This window comes from Schistocerca cancellata, chromosome 8 (assembly GCF_023864275.1).
Source record: "Schistocerca cancellata isolate TAMUIC-IGC-003103 chromosome 8, iqSchCanc2.1, whole genome shotgun sequence".
NCBI lineage: Eukaryota > Metazoa > Arthropoda > Insecta > Orthoptera > Acrididae > Schistocerca > Schistocerca cancellata.
In genome coordinates, this window is record NC_064633.1 from 282,090,015 (window position 1) to 282,109,728 (window position 19,714).

The 19,714-nt window shown below is 41.2% G+C and overlaps 1 protein-coding gene across 1 annotated transcript in view; it reads right to left on the bottom strand.

Moving 5' to 3' along the window:
- LOC126094772 (putative Ras-related protein Rab-33) overlaps nt 1-19,714 on the bottom strand; it is a 107,186-nt gene that overhangs the window by 23,082 nt on the left and 64,390 nt on the right. Inside the window, exon 3 of the mRNA XM_049909322.1 lies at nt 19,154-19,303. Within this exon, the coding sequence (XP_049765279.1) occupies nt 19,154-19,303 (150 nt within the window). The remainder of the gene's footprint in view (nt 1-19,153; nt 19,304-19,714) is intronic.

The window sequence follows — 19,714 nt, forward strand, 5'->3', positions numbered from 1 at the left end:
GATTGCTTATTTTGCTTTGATCTGATAAGTGCCGTTTTCTTTGTTATAGGTGTTTGCGTCACCCTTAAGCTGTAAATGCATTACTGCACTGTGTCATGCATTGTTTGCGCATTCTGATAGTGCGTGTTTACGGCCTGTTGTGGTTCGCGACATGGCTTGCTTTTGTGCGCACTACCGCCGCGTACAATTTAAAAAAAAAAAAAAAAAAGAAAGAAAGAAAGAAAGAAAGAATCGTCTCATTAGTGAAACAATGACAAGAGACGTTACTTACACGGCTGCTTTCTTTGATAATGATCAACAAGAATCAAATAATAGACTGCGTATGATAGAACATGTTCTGAACGAGAGTTAGGCGAAAATTTTCTCCGTTTGAAAATCTTTGTGGCTGCTTCTTTATTACATCAAATTCTGCACAGAAATTAGAGTCATCTTAGATTTAAAAATCTAGTCACTTGCCGTGCTTCATTTCTGACTGTATCACTATTAGGTATAAGAATAATACGAATATAAACATGACACGATACGTATATTCTTCCGCGTTTGCTGGTGTCTCACTCAAGTTTCGTAGTTTATTAGGCAGACAGGATTTAAATGAGATAGCAACAAACACGAAAGAATACATGGCAAAATGTTTATATTCGTATTATTCTTATGGTGAAGAGAATACTGTATGTGATTCAAATTTCATCAGGTTCCGATTAGCAACCATCTCTTCTCACAGATAGGAAAAAATTCAGAACGTAGAGTTGGCCATATTGACAAACATCCCTGTCAGTCTTGCCAGTCAGATTTTCATAGTACACTGAAATTGTGCTACATTCGAAGATGAACAATACGGAATTTGTATTTACTTCATTGGATAATGTATGAAAATGCAGTGGTCGAAACTCGCGGCGGAGAAAAAAAGCTCGTTTTCCACTTTTTTTAAAAAAAATTATTTACTGACGCAGAGGTTTTTGGCGCCAGTAGTTATCTTTGTGCCTACAAAGCATGCCCGCGTAGCGCTACATATATTTGACGGCAGAAGTTAGTTGTGGTGGCACATACCAACATTTTTCATAACTTCCGCTTGCTTTGTACTCGATTCTAAGCCGCAGGCGGTTTTTTGGATTACGAAAACCGGAAAAAAAGTACGGCTTAGATTCGAGTAAATACGGTAGATAATTACAGTTTTGTTAGTGGTGGTTGTTACACGACATCCTATGAAACATTACTAAATGCCTTCTCTGAAGTCTACCAAGAACAGAGGATTTAGATCCCCACTCATGATGGGAATATATTAGGTATGATGACAAGAAATAGATCTGATCTCTTTGGGATGTCAACATCAAGGAAGGTGGCTTATTGGGTTTTGTAGCACCAAGTGAAGCAAATGGGTGAGGTGTGTGTGTGTGTGTGTGTGTGTGTGTGTGGTTGGGCGGTGTTGATGTTCCCGGAGGAATGTGGATAGTGTGTCCTCACCTTCGATCCAGTGATCAAAGATGTCATCAATGAATCTGAACCAGGTGACGGATTTGGGATTGTGGGTGTTTAGGATGGATTCCTCTAGATGGCCCATGAACAGCCTGGCATAAGATGGTGCCATAGCTGTACCCCAGATTTGTTTGTAAGTACTGCCTTCAAAGGAGAAGTAATTGTGGGTGGATACAGTTGATCATGTCAGCTAGGAAGGAGATTGTAAGTTTGGTATCTGAAAAGTGCAGGGCTAGGTAGTGTTCAATAGCAGTAAGATCTTGGACATTAGGGATGGTAGTCTAAAGGAAGGCGCATCGATAGTGATGAGCAGGGCACTATGGTGTACAGGAACAGGAACTGTGGAGAGTTGCTGGAGGAAATGCTTGGTATCTTTTATAGATGAGGGTAGGTTGCAGGTAAAAGGCTGAAGGCGTTGGCTGATGAGTGCAGAGATTCTCTCAGTGGAGGCATAGTAACCGGACACAACGGGACATCCTGGCTGGTTGGGTTTATGGACTTTAGGAAGCATGTAGAAGGTAGGGGTGTGGGGAGAGGTAGGTGTGAGGAAAGAGATGGACTTAACGGAGAGGTTCTGGGATGAACCTAAGGAATTGAGTAGTGACTGGAGATCCCACTATATTTCTAGAATGGGGTCACTGTGGCAAGGTTTCTAGGTGTAGGTATCTGATAGCTGGTAGTCCTTCTGCCAGGTAATCCTTGTGGTTCAAAACAGAAGCAGTTGAGCCATTGTCAGCATGTAGAATTGTAAGGTCAGGATCAGTTTTTAGGCGGTTGATTCCAGTTCTTTCTGCAGCTGTAAGTTTAGTCTGCTAGATGAGGGATTTGTGGAATGATGGTGAGGCAAGGTTCAAAGTTAAGAACTTCTGGAATGTTAACTGAGGTTCATTTGGGAGCTATGGGGTGTGGATCACATTTGGATGGAGGAGTGAACTGAGTCAGGCAGGGTTCAATGGTCTTTGGTTAAGTCTGATTAGCACGTTTGGTGGTGAAAAAGTGTTTCCACTGTAGGGACCAGGAGAAGGAAAAAGGGCCTTTTTATAAGTCCTGCATGAATGAATTTGGGAGTGGGGCAAAAGGTGAGTTATTATCAACAGTATGATCTTATGGGGGTATCAAGTGAAATTTGTGACTGGATTGAGGGATTTTTTTGCTAGACACACACATTAAGTTTTTGGGGATGACGAGTCTTTCACAGAAACAGAAGTAAATCCGGCATGCCCCAGGGACCTGTGCTATTCACATTATATATTAATGACCTTGTGGACAATAGTAATAGCTACCTCAGAATTTTTACATGTAACACAGTTAACTATAATGGAGTACTGTCTGAAAGAAGCTGGGTAATTATTCATACGGAACTGAATGATCACATAGTCTCATTCATAGTTAAGCAAGTGGAAGACTGTAATTCGTTGGGTCGCAGCACAGGTTGGATCAATCCATGGGAGAGTGTCACAAAGATGGTGAAAGAACTGGCAGACACTTGAACGCAGACACGAACTGTCCAATGAAAACCAACTCGGAATAGAGATTGCGAAGACAAGATTAGACTAATTACAGCACACGAAGAGGCATTGAAGCAATCACTCTTCCCATGCTCCATACACAAGTGGAATGAAAGAAAGCCCCAATAACTGGTACAATGGGACATTTCCTCTGCCAGGGACTTCACAGCAGTTCCAGAGTATGGATATAGATGTAGTTGCAGAAGTAGATGTACCCGTATCAGGCCATTTTACGATCAAAACATGACAGTAGAAAATAATTAAAATATTTTTTAAGAAACATTTACAAAATGTCTTTTTCTCTATGATAGCAAAAGTATGGTATAATGTACAACCTTAAAATATAAGCAAACCTTTACTGATTGTGTGCAGTTGTCAAGCTCACTAACAGCAAGTAGGTGTGTCAATAATAACAACTTCATGTGGCTCAAATGGCTTGGTGCAAGTCTTTTTATTAGACTCCACTTCTACAACTTGCGTATCCCTAAGTTACCCCTGTTGTCTGACTGGAGAATGGGAATCTAAAGCTTAATGTAGAATCAAAACAACATGTTGTTTCTGTTGACTCCTCAATCATTGAGAGGTGAAGGCTAGGTTAAAGCAAAGACTAAAAAATCCATAATCCAAACAAGATTCAATCCTTTGACCTCTCAGTTTCTTGACACATGTTGTACCGCTAGACTGCCAGGCTTGACAGTTCATCTATAGGTTCTGATGAATGAGTTTGCAAGTATCGAAATATGTAACATATGTGGCCTTATCTTTTGACTGCACTGACTTAGAAGCTTCAATAATTTACACCAACATGGGGCATAAACCTTAGTATTTGGCATAAATTTCAACTTGATACCTCTCCCCATTCCTGAGAAAAATGGGCTTAACAAATGGACAGAGAGACTGACAGACAGACAAGTTAAGTGATTCCTACAAGAGCTCCATTATTACTGACAGATATGGAACCCTAAAAATGGCATACAATTTTGAATGTAAGATAAGTAATCAAACAAAGAATAAAACCTTAAAGACAGAATGACACATCTAGGTTTCTGTGTACACTGTCGACTTGATCACAAATATACTAAACAAGTATGTGTTGTTTGTAATAATGGCATTATATGCTGAGAAACAAAATTATTTATGTTGAAACAGATATTCAGCATCCTGAGGGAACAGTGGTGCCACCAAAATGTCCATCATACAGGGATACTGCTTGGGTAAACAGGAAACTGGAAATGCAGTCAAAGATCGTCAACTTGCCAGCTGCAGAATAATATAGTCACATTATGCCACTATTCCTTCTGGATGCCAGACCCCCTTTTCAATGTAAATAATTTTAATTTTCAGCAGTAATGCCACTATTATTAATAACACTTACTTGAATAGAGGATTCATGATATGACTGATATTTTATTGTGGTTTAAATAAAGGAAAATCCAGGATGGAATGTAACAATATAATGAGTTGCCACTCACCACACAGCAGAAATTCTGAGTCGCAGAAAGACACACAAAAATCCTGTTGGCCAGTTAACTTTCTACCAACATGGCCTTTGTCTAGTTGGACGGTGTGCTCAGCAATGGGGGTCCAGTTGCTTCTTGGCCACACTTTGTCAATGGCCACTCATGCAGACAGACTGCCTGTTGGTTGTCGTGCCCACATAGAATGCAGCAAGGTGACTGCAGCTTAGCTTGTAGGTCACATGACTGGACTCACAGGTAGCGCTGCCTTTGATGGGCTAGGTGATGTTTGTGACCAGACTGGAGTGATGGAGATGGGAGGATGTATGTGACAGGTCTTGCATCTAGGTCTATTACAAGGATATGAGCCGTGAGGCCAGGGGTTGGGAGCAGAGGTTGTGTAGGGATAGACCTGGATATTGTGTAGGTTCAGTGGTCGGTGGATTACCACTATGGGAAGAATGGGAAGATGGTGGGTAGGACACTTCTATTTCAGGGCACGGCAAAAGGTAGTTGAAACCTTGGCTGAGAATGTAATTCAGTTGCTCCAGTCCTGGATGGTACTGAGTCACAAGGGGAATGCTTCTCTGTAGCAAGACAATGGGACTTTAAGAGGTGCCGGGTCACTGGAAAGATTAAGCATGGGAGATTTGTTTTTGTACATGGTTGGGAGGGTAATTGTAATCTGTAAAGGTATCAGTGAGAGCCTCGGTATATTTTGAGAGGGACTGCTTGTCACTACAGATGCAATGGACATGGGTGGTTAGGGTGTATGGAAGGAACTTCTTGGTATGGAATGTGTGGCAGCTGTTGAAGAGGAGATATTGCTGGTGGTTGGTAGGTTTGATATGGATAGAGGTATTGATACATCCATCTTTGAGGTGGAGATCAACATCGAGGAAGGTGGCTTAATGCGTTGAGTAGGACCGTGTGACGTGAATGGGGGAGGTGTTGAGGTTCTGGAGAAATGTGGATAACATGTCCTCACCCTCAATCCAGATAGCAAAGATGTCATCAATGAATCTGAACCAGGTGAGGGGTTTGGGATTCTGGGTGCTTAGGAGGGATTCCTCTAGATGGCCCATGAACAGCCTGGCTTAGGATAGTGCCATGCGGGTGCCATAGCCGTACCCCAAATTTGTTTGTAGCCTTCAAAGGAGAAGTATGTAATCTGTTGGTCATTGGGAAAGATAATGTTCAAGAGTGTAAGGCCATGGGCATTAGGGATGTTAGTGTACAGGGAGGTGGCATCAACAGTGACAAGCAGGGCACCATGTGGTAAAGGAACAGGAACTGTGGAGTGTCAGTGGAGGAAATGGTTGGTATCTTTTGTATATGAGGGTAGGTTGTGCGTAATAGGTTGAAGGTGTTGGTCTGCATGAGCAGAGATTCTCTCAGTGGGGGCACAGTAACTGGTCACAATGGAGCATCCTGGATGGTTGGGTTTGTGGACTTTAGGAAGCAGGGAATGGTAGGGTGAGGAGAGAGATGGACATGGGGGAGAGGTTCTGTCATGGGCCTAAAGATTTGAGAAGAGACTGGAGATTCTGCTGGATTTCTGGCATGGGGTCACTGTGGCAGGGTTTGTAGGTGGAAGTATTTGACAGCTGGTGGACTGCTTCTGCCAGGTAATCCTTGCAGTACAAAACAACAGTGGTGGAGCCTTTGTCAGCAGGTAGGATTATAAGGTCAGGATTAGTTTTTAGATGGTGGACTGCGGTTCTTTCTGCAGATGTAAGGTTAGTTTGCATGTTGGGGGATTTGGGGAAAGATGATGAGGTGAAGTTCGAGGTTAAGAAATTCTGGAAAGTTAACAGGGGGTGATTTTGGGGCCGTGGGGATGGATCATGGTTGGATGGAGGAGTGAACTGAGTTAGGCAAGGTTCAATATTGGTCTTTGGTTGAGTCTGATTGGTACAGTCAGTGGTGAAAAAGTGTTTCCAATGTAGGGACCAGTAGAAGGAAAAAAGGTCTATAACAAGTCCTGCATAATTGAATTTGGAAGTGGGGCAAAAGGTGAGGCCTTTGTAAAAGAATGATACTTCTGTGGGGCTGAGGCTTTTGGAGGAAAGGTTCATGAGTGTGTTTTGGGTCTGTCTAGCTTCTGGATTCTGTATGGTGGTGGAAGGCAGTTTTGGAGGGTGGGGTAAATGTATTAGGCCTGCGAGACAGGGTTTGTCAGCTGTGGGGGGACGTGGGGAAGGTTTGGAGGTTGTTGTGAGATGGTGGACAGTGGTAGCCTGAGGCAGATTGTATGAAGTGAGCAGGTTGGAGAGTTTTCTGAGGTGGCATTGTGCATGTTGCTCTAGTTCCTGTTGGGCAAGTATTTCAATGTGTGTTATGGGATCCAGGAATTTGGGACCGCACAGCAAGAGTAATTTACGGATGGACGAGAAGGTACTGCAAGGAGGTTTGGGCCTGATCAATATGGTTTGGCAGGACTATGTTGGTGACGGCTAAGGATTGGTGAAATCCAAACAGGAGGAGATCATTGTGGAAGGAAGGGTAATTTGATAGTAAGGCCACTTGGTGGGATTCCATGAGCCAAGCAACAATGTAGGAACAGTATGTGGGACTGGGTTCAGGCTAGGGATAAGGAAACTTTTCTGTACTGGCACAGATGGAAGGAGCAAGGATCCATGGTTGTCAAAAAAATGGATAAAAATACATAAATAGTGGTTTATATATATCTTATACAAACAGTGAGTATAAACATAACGACCTAGTTTTTTTATTAGAGCAGGGACTGTTTCATCCTTTGTTTTATTACTTCTTTCCTCACATTCCACATTTTATGCTATTTTTATTTTTCTTCAATATATTTTACTTTGTAATACTTTTTAAGAGAGGGAGAGAAAAAAAGGGAACTCCTATATAGGGGGCACTCTTTAACACTTCTTGCCGTAGTTTGTATCAATTTAAAGCATAGATTTGACCTTTACTTTTAGTATATGACACATTTATTTGGGTAAGCAAGATTGATAGCTTCATGCCTGGGGTTGCAATTTATAGCGTACATTTGCTATCAGAGAGGAAAAAAATTGTAAATGTCTTTAAAAAAATTGTAAATATGTAATGTCATTTTTTTTTTATCACAGAATGGCCTGATGATGGTACTTGGTACCAAATCCAGTAGTTAGTAGACAAAATAAGAGTGTGACAATGGACTGAAGCTAATAATTTGTTTCTGACTATGGTGGTTACTTGGGCCATAACTTGATTGACATAGCTTTTTCCCTCAACTGCAACTGTCTCTTGCATTGAATTAAATGATGGAGAGCATTTGCAACGTGATGTCTCATCAAGCTGTAAGAAATCTGGTAATGACCAAATGCTGTCTCATGTGACAGATGTATTAGGAATCCATCTACCAGAAGCAAGAGAGTCTGTCTTGAGCATTATCAATGCTGCAACTTTAAGTTCTTGGCTCTCTTTTCGAATGCCAGAAGTGGTAGTTTTCAGTTGGCATTGGTATCAATTTCAGCCAGTTGAATCACCAACGAAACTTCCTGATGGACAAACTCCGTGCAGGCTCAGGATCTGAATCCAAATGACCACTGTCTGCAAAGAATTCTCTTACCATATGTACTACCCAAATGTGCCTCACAGGACCAGTCTGCTAATACCAGTCTCCTACCTTCTAAAGTCCTCAGAAGTCCAGTTGTGTACTTTGTTAAAGTAACAAAACTGGCTAGAAGGATAGAGCAGAGAAACATTTTAGTCAAAGCTTGGCTGCTGTTTCCATAATGAATCTGCCAATATATGTCTGAACCGCTTATATGTGTCTTCAGGCACATCAGTCGTGACAGCACATAAATTATTGGCACTCATGTAACTCTAAACAACAAATGTTTATTTACAGATATATGTTGAAGATAATCAAGATCTTGAGACTAATAAATTGCAGTAAAATAACGCTATGCATGATGTATCTCTATTAAGCAAAGAAGTTCTCACAGTCTACTCCCCAAGGGGTGTCACTAAATAAAAAAAACACTGAAGCTGAATCAAGAACGCCTCTGGCTGCTGGCCTGTGAACTCACTGTCGGCTACAAAACACAGTGGGCAATTATCTTACTGGCTCCTCAGCCGCTAGGAAGAAGGAGAGCACCATCCAAATCTCTTGCCACAAAACGAAATCGTTGTCTGGCAAGTGTTCTCTGGTCACGTTGTGCATCTGTTTTGGATGGTAGTGCTTGTGTTTGAGACTGAGGCTGGTTTTGACGTGTAAGTGTAGGCAGCATTTCTGGAAATAAGTATGCTGTTTTCAGCCTGCTGATTGCAACAGTAACAGTTTTACCATTTAGTACAATATCCAGTGTTTGTTCTCCTTTTTTGATCACCTGTAGGGAGTTTGCAGAGATCATTTGACATCATCTGTACACAATATAATATATATGCCCTTTAGCAGGTCATGGTGCATGTGCTCTTCTGTGAATGAAGCCTTGATGTGCGTGAATGCATGCAATGTAGTTCCTCAGGTGGCAAATGAAACCTGATAGGTCATGGCTCAGTAGCTGTCCTGATCTCGGACCCCTGAATTCACTGGGCTGTCAAAATGTTCTGCCACAAACAAGCCCAGCTGACAATGGGTCTTAGTTCATTTCGTACATGATGCAAAGGCTAAGTAAGACCGTAGTTAATACAGCAGTCCTGCTGATGTGTGATACATTAATGCAGCCTTTACAGAACTGTGGCATCTTTCGATCATGCCATTGCTCACCAGGTGGTAATTGGTTATCAGAGAGCGTCAGAGAATTTGCTAAATTGGTTGAATACCTCCATCTTGAACTGTTGGCCATGGTCCATAGTAATGTACAGTGAGCAAGTGGGAAACCCAATTTGAAATGAAGGTTAGAGTTATCAATTCCACCAATGAGTTATCGAATGGTAAAGCTTCTGGTCAATGGACAAAATGATCAGTGGCAGTCAGTAAATAACACTGACCATGAAACGGAGGAAATGGACCCACAGAATTAATGTGTAATGCACAAAATGCGATGTCATCCAGAAATTCTCCAATGGGCACATACACATGGTGGGCTATTTTACTGTACTGACTCTGAAGGCACGCATGAGCCCACTCATGACAGTTCTACTGCAAATCAATCCAGATAAAATGTTTTGACACCTGGTGGGTCAATGCTCTAGTCACAATGTAGTTTGACATCAGAACCAGACACATCTACAAGTTGTAATTGAGGGCTCAATGATACATCGTGCAGTAACTTTCAGAGATCCTCACCAGATTCTTTTATCTTTGTGAGCTGAACAAAATCAATAGAATCTGTCGCATTGTTAACCTGTAACAGACAGTTGGTGGCCATGTTGTTTATACCAGAAATGTCACTGTTAAATTGAGCAATAAATTCCAGTTGGTTGTACTGCTGTGATGAACATTTGTTGTTATTTATGAAGGCATAGGTAAGTGGCTAATCATTGCTAAATATCGTGAATTCTATGACCTCCAACCATGGCTGAAAGTACCTGACTGCCTTGTACACAGACAGAAGCTCACAATCATAAGCATTCTATTGCTGTCGAGAAATGGATTGCTTATGTGAGAAGAGGGCAAATGGTTGCCAACTGCCGCCAACTTCAGCTGCAGAACACTGCACCATTAGTTGTCTGAGAGGCATGAAGCTGACTTAAAGTGCTGCATCCAACGCAAGGTGTGCCAGGAGTGCAAGATTTGCTAGGCTCTGCTTTACTACTTCAAAAGCAGAGCTCATCTCTTCTGTCCAATGGATGGCTGAATTCCCCTTAGCCTTGAGTCCAAGAGCGCTGCAGTTAGTGGTTCTTTCACTTTGGCTGAGTGAGGAAGATATCGCCAGCAAAAATTCAGCATCCCAAAGAAATGGTGTAGCCTTTTGAGGGTTTCTAGCCATGGGATCTCTACAATAGCTTCCACATTCTCTGATAGCAGCAATGACCCTGCAGGTGAAATCAGATGGCCCAAAAAGTTGATCAGGGGGTTGTGTTTAACAACACACTGTGCTGTTCTAGGCATTTAAAAATCTTCACCAGATGTTGCTGATGCATTTCTGCTGAAAAGACAAGGGTATTATCTAAGCATGCAAAGCAGAATGACAGTCTCTAAAGCATGGAGTCATATGAGCCTCTGCCATGACTGAGTGGCACTGCACAAATCAAATGTCATACCAAGACTGTCGAATATGTTGAATGGAATGATTAAAATAGTCTTTGGCATGTCTTTGTTCGCAATGAAAACAGCTGCACGATTGAGCAAATTATTTTAGGCCCTTAACAGAGGCACTGGATATCTGTCCAGATTTTTTCTCGTATTCAAAGCTCAGCAATCATTACACAGGCTCCAGGCACCATTCTTTTTAGGTAGAAGATGGAGGGCGTAAAGACCAAGGACCAAGGACTGCAAGAAAGATGAATAACATCTTCTCTGAGCACTGAGTTGAACTCCACCTTTGCAACTGAGAGAGACAACTTATACATCAAGGAGAGCCTGAACCTGGTGGCCATTGGTAGTTTTGATAAAATGCCAGTGGAAGTGGCTACTGATGAGCTGTTGATGCAAAAAGTCAGAATGAAGTTGGTGGCCAACAATTATAGAGATAAGACTGTGTGAAAATGCAAAGAACTGAACCTGTGTCCGAAATGAATTTCCATCTGATTTTCCAGTCATTAATATAGCCACATTGACTGACTGACTGGCAATTGGATCCACATACGTCTAATTGTTGCTGTCATTTGAGTAGGTGTAAGGTGAAAAAGACATGGGACAGTGATATGCACATATACAGATGGTGGTAGTCTTGCATACACGAGGTATAAAAGGACAGTGTAATGGCAGAGCTGTCATTTGCATTCAGCTGATTCATGCAACAAAGGTTCCTACATGATGATGGCCACTTGACGGGGATTATCAGACTTTTAAGGCTGAATGGTAGTCGGAGCTAGAGGCATGGGAAATTCTACTTTAGAAATCATTAAGGAATTCAATATTCTGAGATCTGCAGGGTCAAGAGAGTGCCAAGAATGCCAAATTTCAGGGGTTATTTCTCATCACAGACAAGGCAGTAGCCGATGGCCTTCACTTAACAACCGAGAGCAGCGGCGTATGCTTAGAGTTGTCAGAACTAACAGACAAGCAAACTTAGAGAAATAACCATAGAAATCAATCTGAGACATACGACAAACTTATCTATTAGGACAGTGCAACACAATTTGGTGTTAATGGGCTCTGATAGTAGACAACCAATGTGAGTATCTTTGCTAGCAGCTCCTCTCCAGGGCTCATGAGCGTATCAGTTGAACCCGAGGCAGCTGGAAAATCATGGGCTGGCCAGACAAGTCCCGATGTCAGTTGGTAAGATGTGATGGTAGGGTTCAAGTGTGGTGCAGACTCCCAAAGACATGGACAAGGCACTGTGCAAGCTGGTAATGGCTGTGTTTACATGGAACAGACTGGGTCACTGATTGGCAATGGTTATGTTCAGTTACTTGAAATGTTCCCAAACGATCATGGAATTTTTGTGGACAACAAAGTGTCATGTCACTAGACCACAATTGTTCGTGACTGGTATGAAAAACATTCTGGACAATTCGAACAAATAATTTGGCCACAAAGATTGCACAACATGAATCCCGTCAAACATTTGTGGGACATAATTGAAAGGACAGTTCACGCACAAAATCCTGCACCAGCAACACTTTCGCAATTATGGATGGCTATAGAGGCAGCATTGCTCAATATTTTTGCAGGGGACTTTCAACAGCTTGGTGACTCCATGCCACGTTGAGATGCTGCACTATGCCGGGCAAACGGATGTCCAACATGAAATTAGGAGATATCCCATCACTTTTGTCACGTCAGTCTAGGTGACTGTTTTGAGCCACTTAAAACCAAAAAGTTCAGTCTGGAATAATTGCATGATGTTCTGCACTAATGACCTCTACTTTTGCTATAATTCTGTGGAGCAAATCATTCACCTGATGACCAGAGTGTCTTAAGCCACTCACATCACTGCTGAAGACGAGGAACTGTTGCATGGCACCGCTACAGAACCGACTGATGGTGGCTTTATTGCATCCTGAATCCTCTCACCCAGATCTGTGATGCCATCTAAGAGAATTTCCGTCGGAGATACTGCTATGGCTTTAACATGAGGCAGATCATGCATTACTAATTGGAGGCAACTTTAACCTACACAGTATAGACTGGGATGTCCACGCATTCATTGTTACCATCTCACTTAGTGAACTGACATTACACATGCATCAGTACTATCACGCTCTTGGAAGTAGGTCCTACTCATGTGCTTCCTGTTTCGCAGTGAAGCACACATGTGGAACATGGTCAAAAGTGTTGAGAAACAGGTTGCTCTTAATGCTTTGAAAAAATCTGCTTTAAAGTTTTCTGAGGGACTGTATTCAATACAGTTGAGATGGTAATACAGGTTGAATGTATAGCAGAATCAGTAGCATTGTAGATTGATAATGAGGTGCAGTTTGTGGATCACTGGTTCACGTCTTGCCTAACTCATCATTTATTTTTTTTTATTTTTTGTTCAATTTGGAATACCTATATCTCACAATTGTAAAATTCATCATCATTTTTTATGAATGGTGCATATCTTATTGTTTCTAATTACACATTGCACGCGAAATTCCTGTTTTCATTTCAAATATAAATTATTAATTGTCAATATTTTATGAAATATTGTTAATAAAGGTCACTTAAATTAAGAAAACATAACAATTTAACTTTTTAGGGTAAAAATGAAAAACCAAATACTGTTTATTTGAACTATGTCCATTGTTTTATACCACAGATGTAGTCTCACACAAACCAGAGTGATAAATGTTGTAGAAACATGAAAAACAATCAGTTTCACAATATCGAGCACATCATACAAATTCCGCGTTTTTGCACGTGCCACTGTACCATTACAATATGAACTCAACAGAAATGATGTGGAGCCAAATTAATGGATTTGGTCCAAGAAATAACAAGACTGTTAAACTGTCTGACATACTGGAACTAACAAACACAGCTTTTTCGCATGTCACTGCTGAACACTGGCAGGATATAGAATGGCATGTCATAAAGAAGAGGAGAAAATGCAGCACCTGGATAGCTTCATGGATTCTGTTGTAGATTGACTCGTTATCAACGCAGCTGAGCCATGGCTGGCTCATGTAATGCTTTGCATTAAACCTTGGTTGCTAGTCTGTGATTAGTCTACTGCAGTTATCACGATTATGCTGTTATCCTCTCTCTCCGTGAGTGGCAGCAGCAGCGTGTATCGATATTCGCACCCTTGTACTATCTTTGGCATTGCGCTTATAGTTTCTGGCTGTGCCGTGTATGGGCAGTTGGTCAGTTGGTGTGGAGCAGTGAGGAAGTCTCCATGGTGCGTGTCTGGCCAGGGCCACTGGCGGTGTCCACGTGCGGTCGGAGTGTGAGGGGCTGTTCCGACTGCTACGAGGTCCGTGGCTCACCGATCTGACACGAAAGTTGAGTCTTTACTTAATCTACCAGCCAGCCCCAACTGTTCACATTGTGTCATTTGAATTTTGTTATAGGCTGTTGGGACATTCCTGCGAGCAACAATGTTGGCGATATTCTAGCCACCCTCCTGTGTAGTTTAACTTAACTTGATTATTTTTTAATTGAAGTGCACCAGCAGAATCTTCTGCCTTATGGCCTTTAATGTTCCGATTACCTGCCCTGGCCACTGACATAAATTCAGCCAGTGTATTTTCCTCATCGTGTTGTGGCTGTCCAGTGCGGTATGTAGTTTGACAGCCAAATTTGTAATTCATTGTGGGCGCCGGTACCTTCTGCGTTGTTCCATTGAACTCCCTGTTGAGTGCTGGTCGGGTGGAGCGGAAGTTATCCTGTCACTTGGTCCTCTGACTGTCTATCTGTTGGGTTGCTGTCGGATTGCAAATTGTTGGGCCGACTGCCTGTCTCATCTAAGAGAGCATTAGTGTTTGAATTTCAGGCCAACCCTTGGAAACTTCTGAGCGTTGTTTGATGTTCTGCCTTTTCTTATTTGTCCTTCTTGTTTGTCTGTGTGTGGCTTCTAGCCGATTTTAATTTAAAGTTGATTTGCCCTTAAGGCATGAGATTGTTTGGGCCTTCAGCCTAATTTAGAGAAATGTTTTAAGATGAGGCCTTCTGCCTTTAAATTCAAATTCCTGTTTTGAGTCTTAAGTGATTGGCCTTCAGCCGGTTTTAAATTAAAGTTGTTTTGCCCGTGAGGCGTCAGATTGAATGGCGCATTTAGCAGGGAACTAAGTTCTAAAATTAATGTTTGGCTTGCTCTGTTTTTAATGATTTCTTTACTCTTGTAATGTTTGTCAAATAAATAAAGTAGTATGTTCAAGTGCAACTGACAGCCACTCATTTTGGCCCCTTTCTACAAATTAAACTATCTGTCCTGTCCTGCGGGTATAGCAGGAAATCTCAGTAGCAGACGACGGTCCTAGAACTGAAACATATTTCTTGAATTCAGAAATGGAAGGAGCTAAGAGATTACCAGATGACTGACTGTAATTAATACCTTCAGGGGCTTCAGTATTCAACAGTATGGTGAAACTTCTGCAGTATGGTTCTACATCACACATGGCTCGTTCAGCAAAATTACCACTCTTGTTTGTAATTAGAACACTATGTTAGGTGAGAATGAGAGCATTTTATGCTTTCCGTCTGGTCACCTACGAAGAGTGTGGAAGTGCTGGAATTTTGCCGAATATCATTTCCTTCTCTTTAAAAATTAAATGGCATTCAAAGCTTTATTGTTTCTTTGCTTGTCTCCCTTTACATCTGAATTGCAACTGCTCACATCATTGCAGATTGGTTGGACCAGCAGGCTGGCCAGTGATGTCCATGTTTAATGCACTGATAAAGCTGTTGTCCCGCATTATCACTCATTTATGTGCATCTAACGCAGCATAAGATGTATGCTTACAATCGTACTTGACTGTACTAGACACAGCTTGGCTTCCGCTCCACGTGAAATGAAATCCAATGACATTCAAGCAAACACCGGAGAATACATGGCATAATGTTTAGACCAGGTTTACAGTTATGATGAAGAGAGTTTAGTAAGTGGATTAAGGACGGAAAAGACCCACCATGGTTTAATAATGAGATTCAGAAACTGCTGAGGAAGCAGAGGCTGTTGCACCTTCGGTTCAGAAGAGAATGCATAAATGACAAGCAAAGGTTAGTGCAGATTCATGCATCTGGGAAAAGTTTACAACTACTACCACTTTCATACCTCAGCAAAAGATATGGCAGTGAACCTGAGAAAATTCTGGTCCTTCGTAAAGTAGAGTGTTTCTACGGCTTTCATCCAGTCACTTGTCGATGATTCTGGTGTGCCAGTTGCAGATAGCAAAACAAAAGCTGAAGTTTTTAAATTCACATTCCAGAAATCATTCATGCCAGGAGACTCATACAAACATAACATTGTTTAACAGTAAAAGAGACTCCTGTATGAACGGCATAGTAAGAAGAATTGCTGGCGTACAGAAGCCACTGAGGGAATTGAAAACAAACAAGTGACCAGGTCCAGATGGAATCCCAATTTGGTTTTTCTAAAAGTACTCTACAGCACTGATGCCTTACTTAGCTTGCATTTATCACAAATCTCTCATTCAGCACAAAGCCCCTAGGGGCAGGTGACTCTTGTGTATAAGAAGGGCAAAAGAATGGACCAGCAAAATTACAGACCAATATCCCTAACACTGGTTTGCTGCAGAATCCTTAAACATTTTCTCAGTTTGAAGATCCACATATCAGCATGGTTTTAGAAAGCATTACTCATGTAAAACTCAGATCGCCCTTTCCTTACATGATATACTGCAAACTATGGATGAAATACAACAGTTTCCATATTTCTGGAAAGTGTTGGACACAGTTCTCCATTGCAGGCTGTTAAAGAAGGTATGAGCACATGGAATAGGTTCACAGATATGAGAGTGGCTCAAAGAGTTCTTAAGTTATAGAACTCTATGTTGTCCTCAATGACAAATGCTCATCAGAGACAATGGTATTGGCAGGAGTGCCCCAGGGAAGTGTGATAGGACTGCTACTATTATCTACATATGTAAATGATTTGGCAGACAGGATCGGCAGCAATCTGCAGTTGTTTGCTGATGATGTAAGGTGTTTTCGTTGAGTGACTGTAGGAGGATACAAGATGACTTAGACAAAATTTCTAGTTGGTGTGATGAATGGCAGCTAGCTCTAAATGTGGAGACTTATAAGTTTATGCAGATGAATACAAAAAACAAATCCATAACGTTTGGATACAGCATTAGTAGCATCCTGTGTGACACAGTCACATTGTTTAAATATCTGGGCAGAACATTTCAGACTGATACGAAATGAAACGAGCAAGCAAGGAAAGTAGTAGGAAAGGTGAATGGTAGACGTTGGTTTATAGTGAAAATTCTAGGAAGGTGTAGTTCATCGGTAAAGGATACCAAATACAGAACAGTAGTACAATCTATTCTTGAGTACTGCTCAAATGTTTGGGATCCATAACAGTGAGGAAGACATCGAAGCATTCCCGAGGTGGGCTGTTAGGTTTGTTACTGGTAGGTTCGAACAATATGCAAGTGTTACAGAGATGCTTCGAGAACTCAAATGGGAATTCCTGGAGGGAAGGCAACTTTCTTTTCGATGAACACCACTGAGAAAATTTAGAGAACCGGAATTTGAAGCCGATTGCAGAATGATTCTGTTGCCTCCAACATATACTGCACAGAAGGATGAAGATAAGATATGAGAAATTAGCGCTTATATGGAGGCATCCAAACAGTTGTTTTTCCCTTCTTCTATTGGCAAAAGTGGAACAGGAAAGGAAATAACTAGCAGTGGTACAGGGTACACCCTGCTATGTGCCCTAAGGTGGATTACGCAGCATTGATATGGATGTAGATCTAGAAGCGCAATCTAAGTAATGTGTCGGGTGCAGATCCCCCATCGCCCTAACTACACAAATGCCTCAGATGTTGAGACGGCTTTCTGTGTCTGATGTTTTCTTTCATTAACAGTTTATGCGCACGATCCTCTTGTGATGCAGACACTTAGCGAATCAACTGTGTCTTCAGTTTACTGTATGAATCTTGTGCAAGGGGTATTGTGATTACACCTCCAACTTCAGTTACAAAGTGGTGGTCGAGCTGACTGGTTACTCCCATGTAATGAAAACAAGCTTCCAGCTGAGCAAACCAGAGGGGCCAGATTACAAGGCCAGAATCACAGTTATCCTACAGTAAGTCATGATACTGTTGAACTTTGGGCGCCCACAAAGTTTTGCAGTTTAGTACTTTGAAAATTGTATGGCCAATCACAACAGTTTGTACGCCTTCTTCTTTTTCTTCTTCTTCTAGTAACTGAAGGCTCGTCATGCTGGGGTCATCAATCTCAGAGTGGCTACGGGAATATACGTTAGGTAAATGCGCCTCTATTAAGCAAAGAATTTCTCACTGTCTAGTCCCCATGGAGCACTGATAAATAAAACAATCATCTATGCCAAATCAAGAGTGCCCTTGGTGGATGGTCCACGAACTCAGTGACAGTTACAGTACACAGTATGTGACTGACTCATTCGTTCCAAATCTTTCACTCTACTGCAGAATGTACATTGTTAGGAAACTTACTGACAGATTAAAACTGTCTTGTGCATCAATAACTTCAAGTTTGCCTGGAGACATTCTTCATTACAACAGCCATATGGTATGTTCTTCCTCTCCGGATTGTCACCCAAACAATTTTACATTTAGTGGAACAGTTAAGTGATGTAAATTCTACGTTTCCATAGTTTCTGTGAGTGAAATGTAAATGTTATAGGAATAATACACTGCCAGTTTCCAGTAACAAATATTTATTTGCACAACTAGTTTTGAGAACTCAAATCCTCATTGGTGTGCTCATTATTCTTTCAGATAAAATAGATTTATTCACAGTTCATCAAGACATGACAATCACGTAGTCAGTAGTGTGGCATTAAGTCACAAGTATGTGACACTCAGGATATGACCTTTTCAATTCTTCTCTCTTTTTTACTTTTTTACTCTCTTTTTTGCTTTCTGTTGATATCAAAAACACACAAGTGGTAATAAAAGATGCTAACTGCAATGTACAATTAAGGTACCAAATAAAAACCGATAGCAACTACTGCGCTTTCCGAATTGTAGCTTGTTTGCATTAACTAACTGGAACTGAAAATAGGGGAATAAAACAAAAGCATAATTATTTAATAATTCCATATTGAAAGTGGCACTCAAAACATAGAATAATGTTTAAATAAAAGAATGTATTCCTTTCTACAGCTAAAGCCTCTCAAGAACCAAAAGGCTAGCTGTTTTATTGTTTTTGTTATGATTTTTTCCACTTCTTTTCTAATACCAATTATTTTAGTGCTCTACTTCAAAACATATATTTATTTTTCGTTTCTAAAGCTCATGTTGAACACTGTCTTTTCTGTGATCTACAAATTTGGTTACACCCCTTTCAAAGATTAAAGTGTGTGTGTGTGTGTGTGTGTGTGTGTGTGTGTGTGTGTGTGCGCGCGTGCAGGGATTAAAGTGTGTGTGTGTGTGTGTGTGTGTGTGTGTGTGTGTGTGTGTGTGCGCGCGCGCGCGCGCGTGCAGGGAGAGATAGGGGGGGGGAGGGAGAGGGAGAATTATAATACTATTAAAAACTGAAAGTAATACCGGCATGTTGTGATGATCTGCAAACTTCTGTGCAGTGTTTGTTTTTACCACTTGTTCTTCTTTACAGTCACACTTATTTCCCACTAAAATGCGAGGAATGTCACTGGTGAGATTATGTCGATTGCATTCTTCAATCCAGTGTGGTAATGACTGGAAAAGAGACAGAGACAATTATTTTTTTAAAGAATGTAAACAAATAATGGTGTAACAGTGAATACAGACACTATGTAGTATTGATGCACAGTAAATTGATAGGGTGAATCAATGTTTAGTAAAAAACATTATAAACAACTTTTCATTTGCAGAAAAAAAAATTAATTTCTCAACATAATCTCTATCAATCACAGTAATTTTGATACAGTGAGAACCAAGCTAATGTTCCCATTGTCTCAGAAACGAAATTTTAGGTTCAACTATTTTCAGTGTATATGATAACCCCTTTTCCTCCTGCAAGCCATTTTTTGTGCTTAGGAAACACGAGGAAGCCAATTGTGACTACTCTGAGGGGAAAAGAATGTTTATTCTTGAGTTGCAGCAGAAGTGGTTGCTCCTTTGTATAGC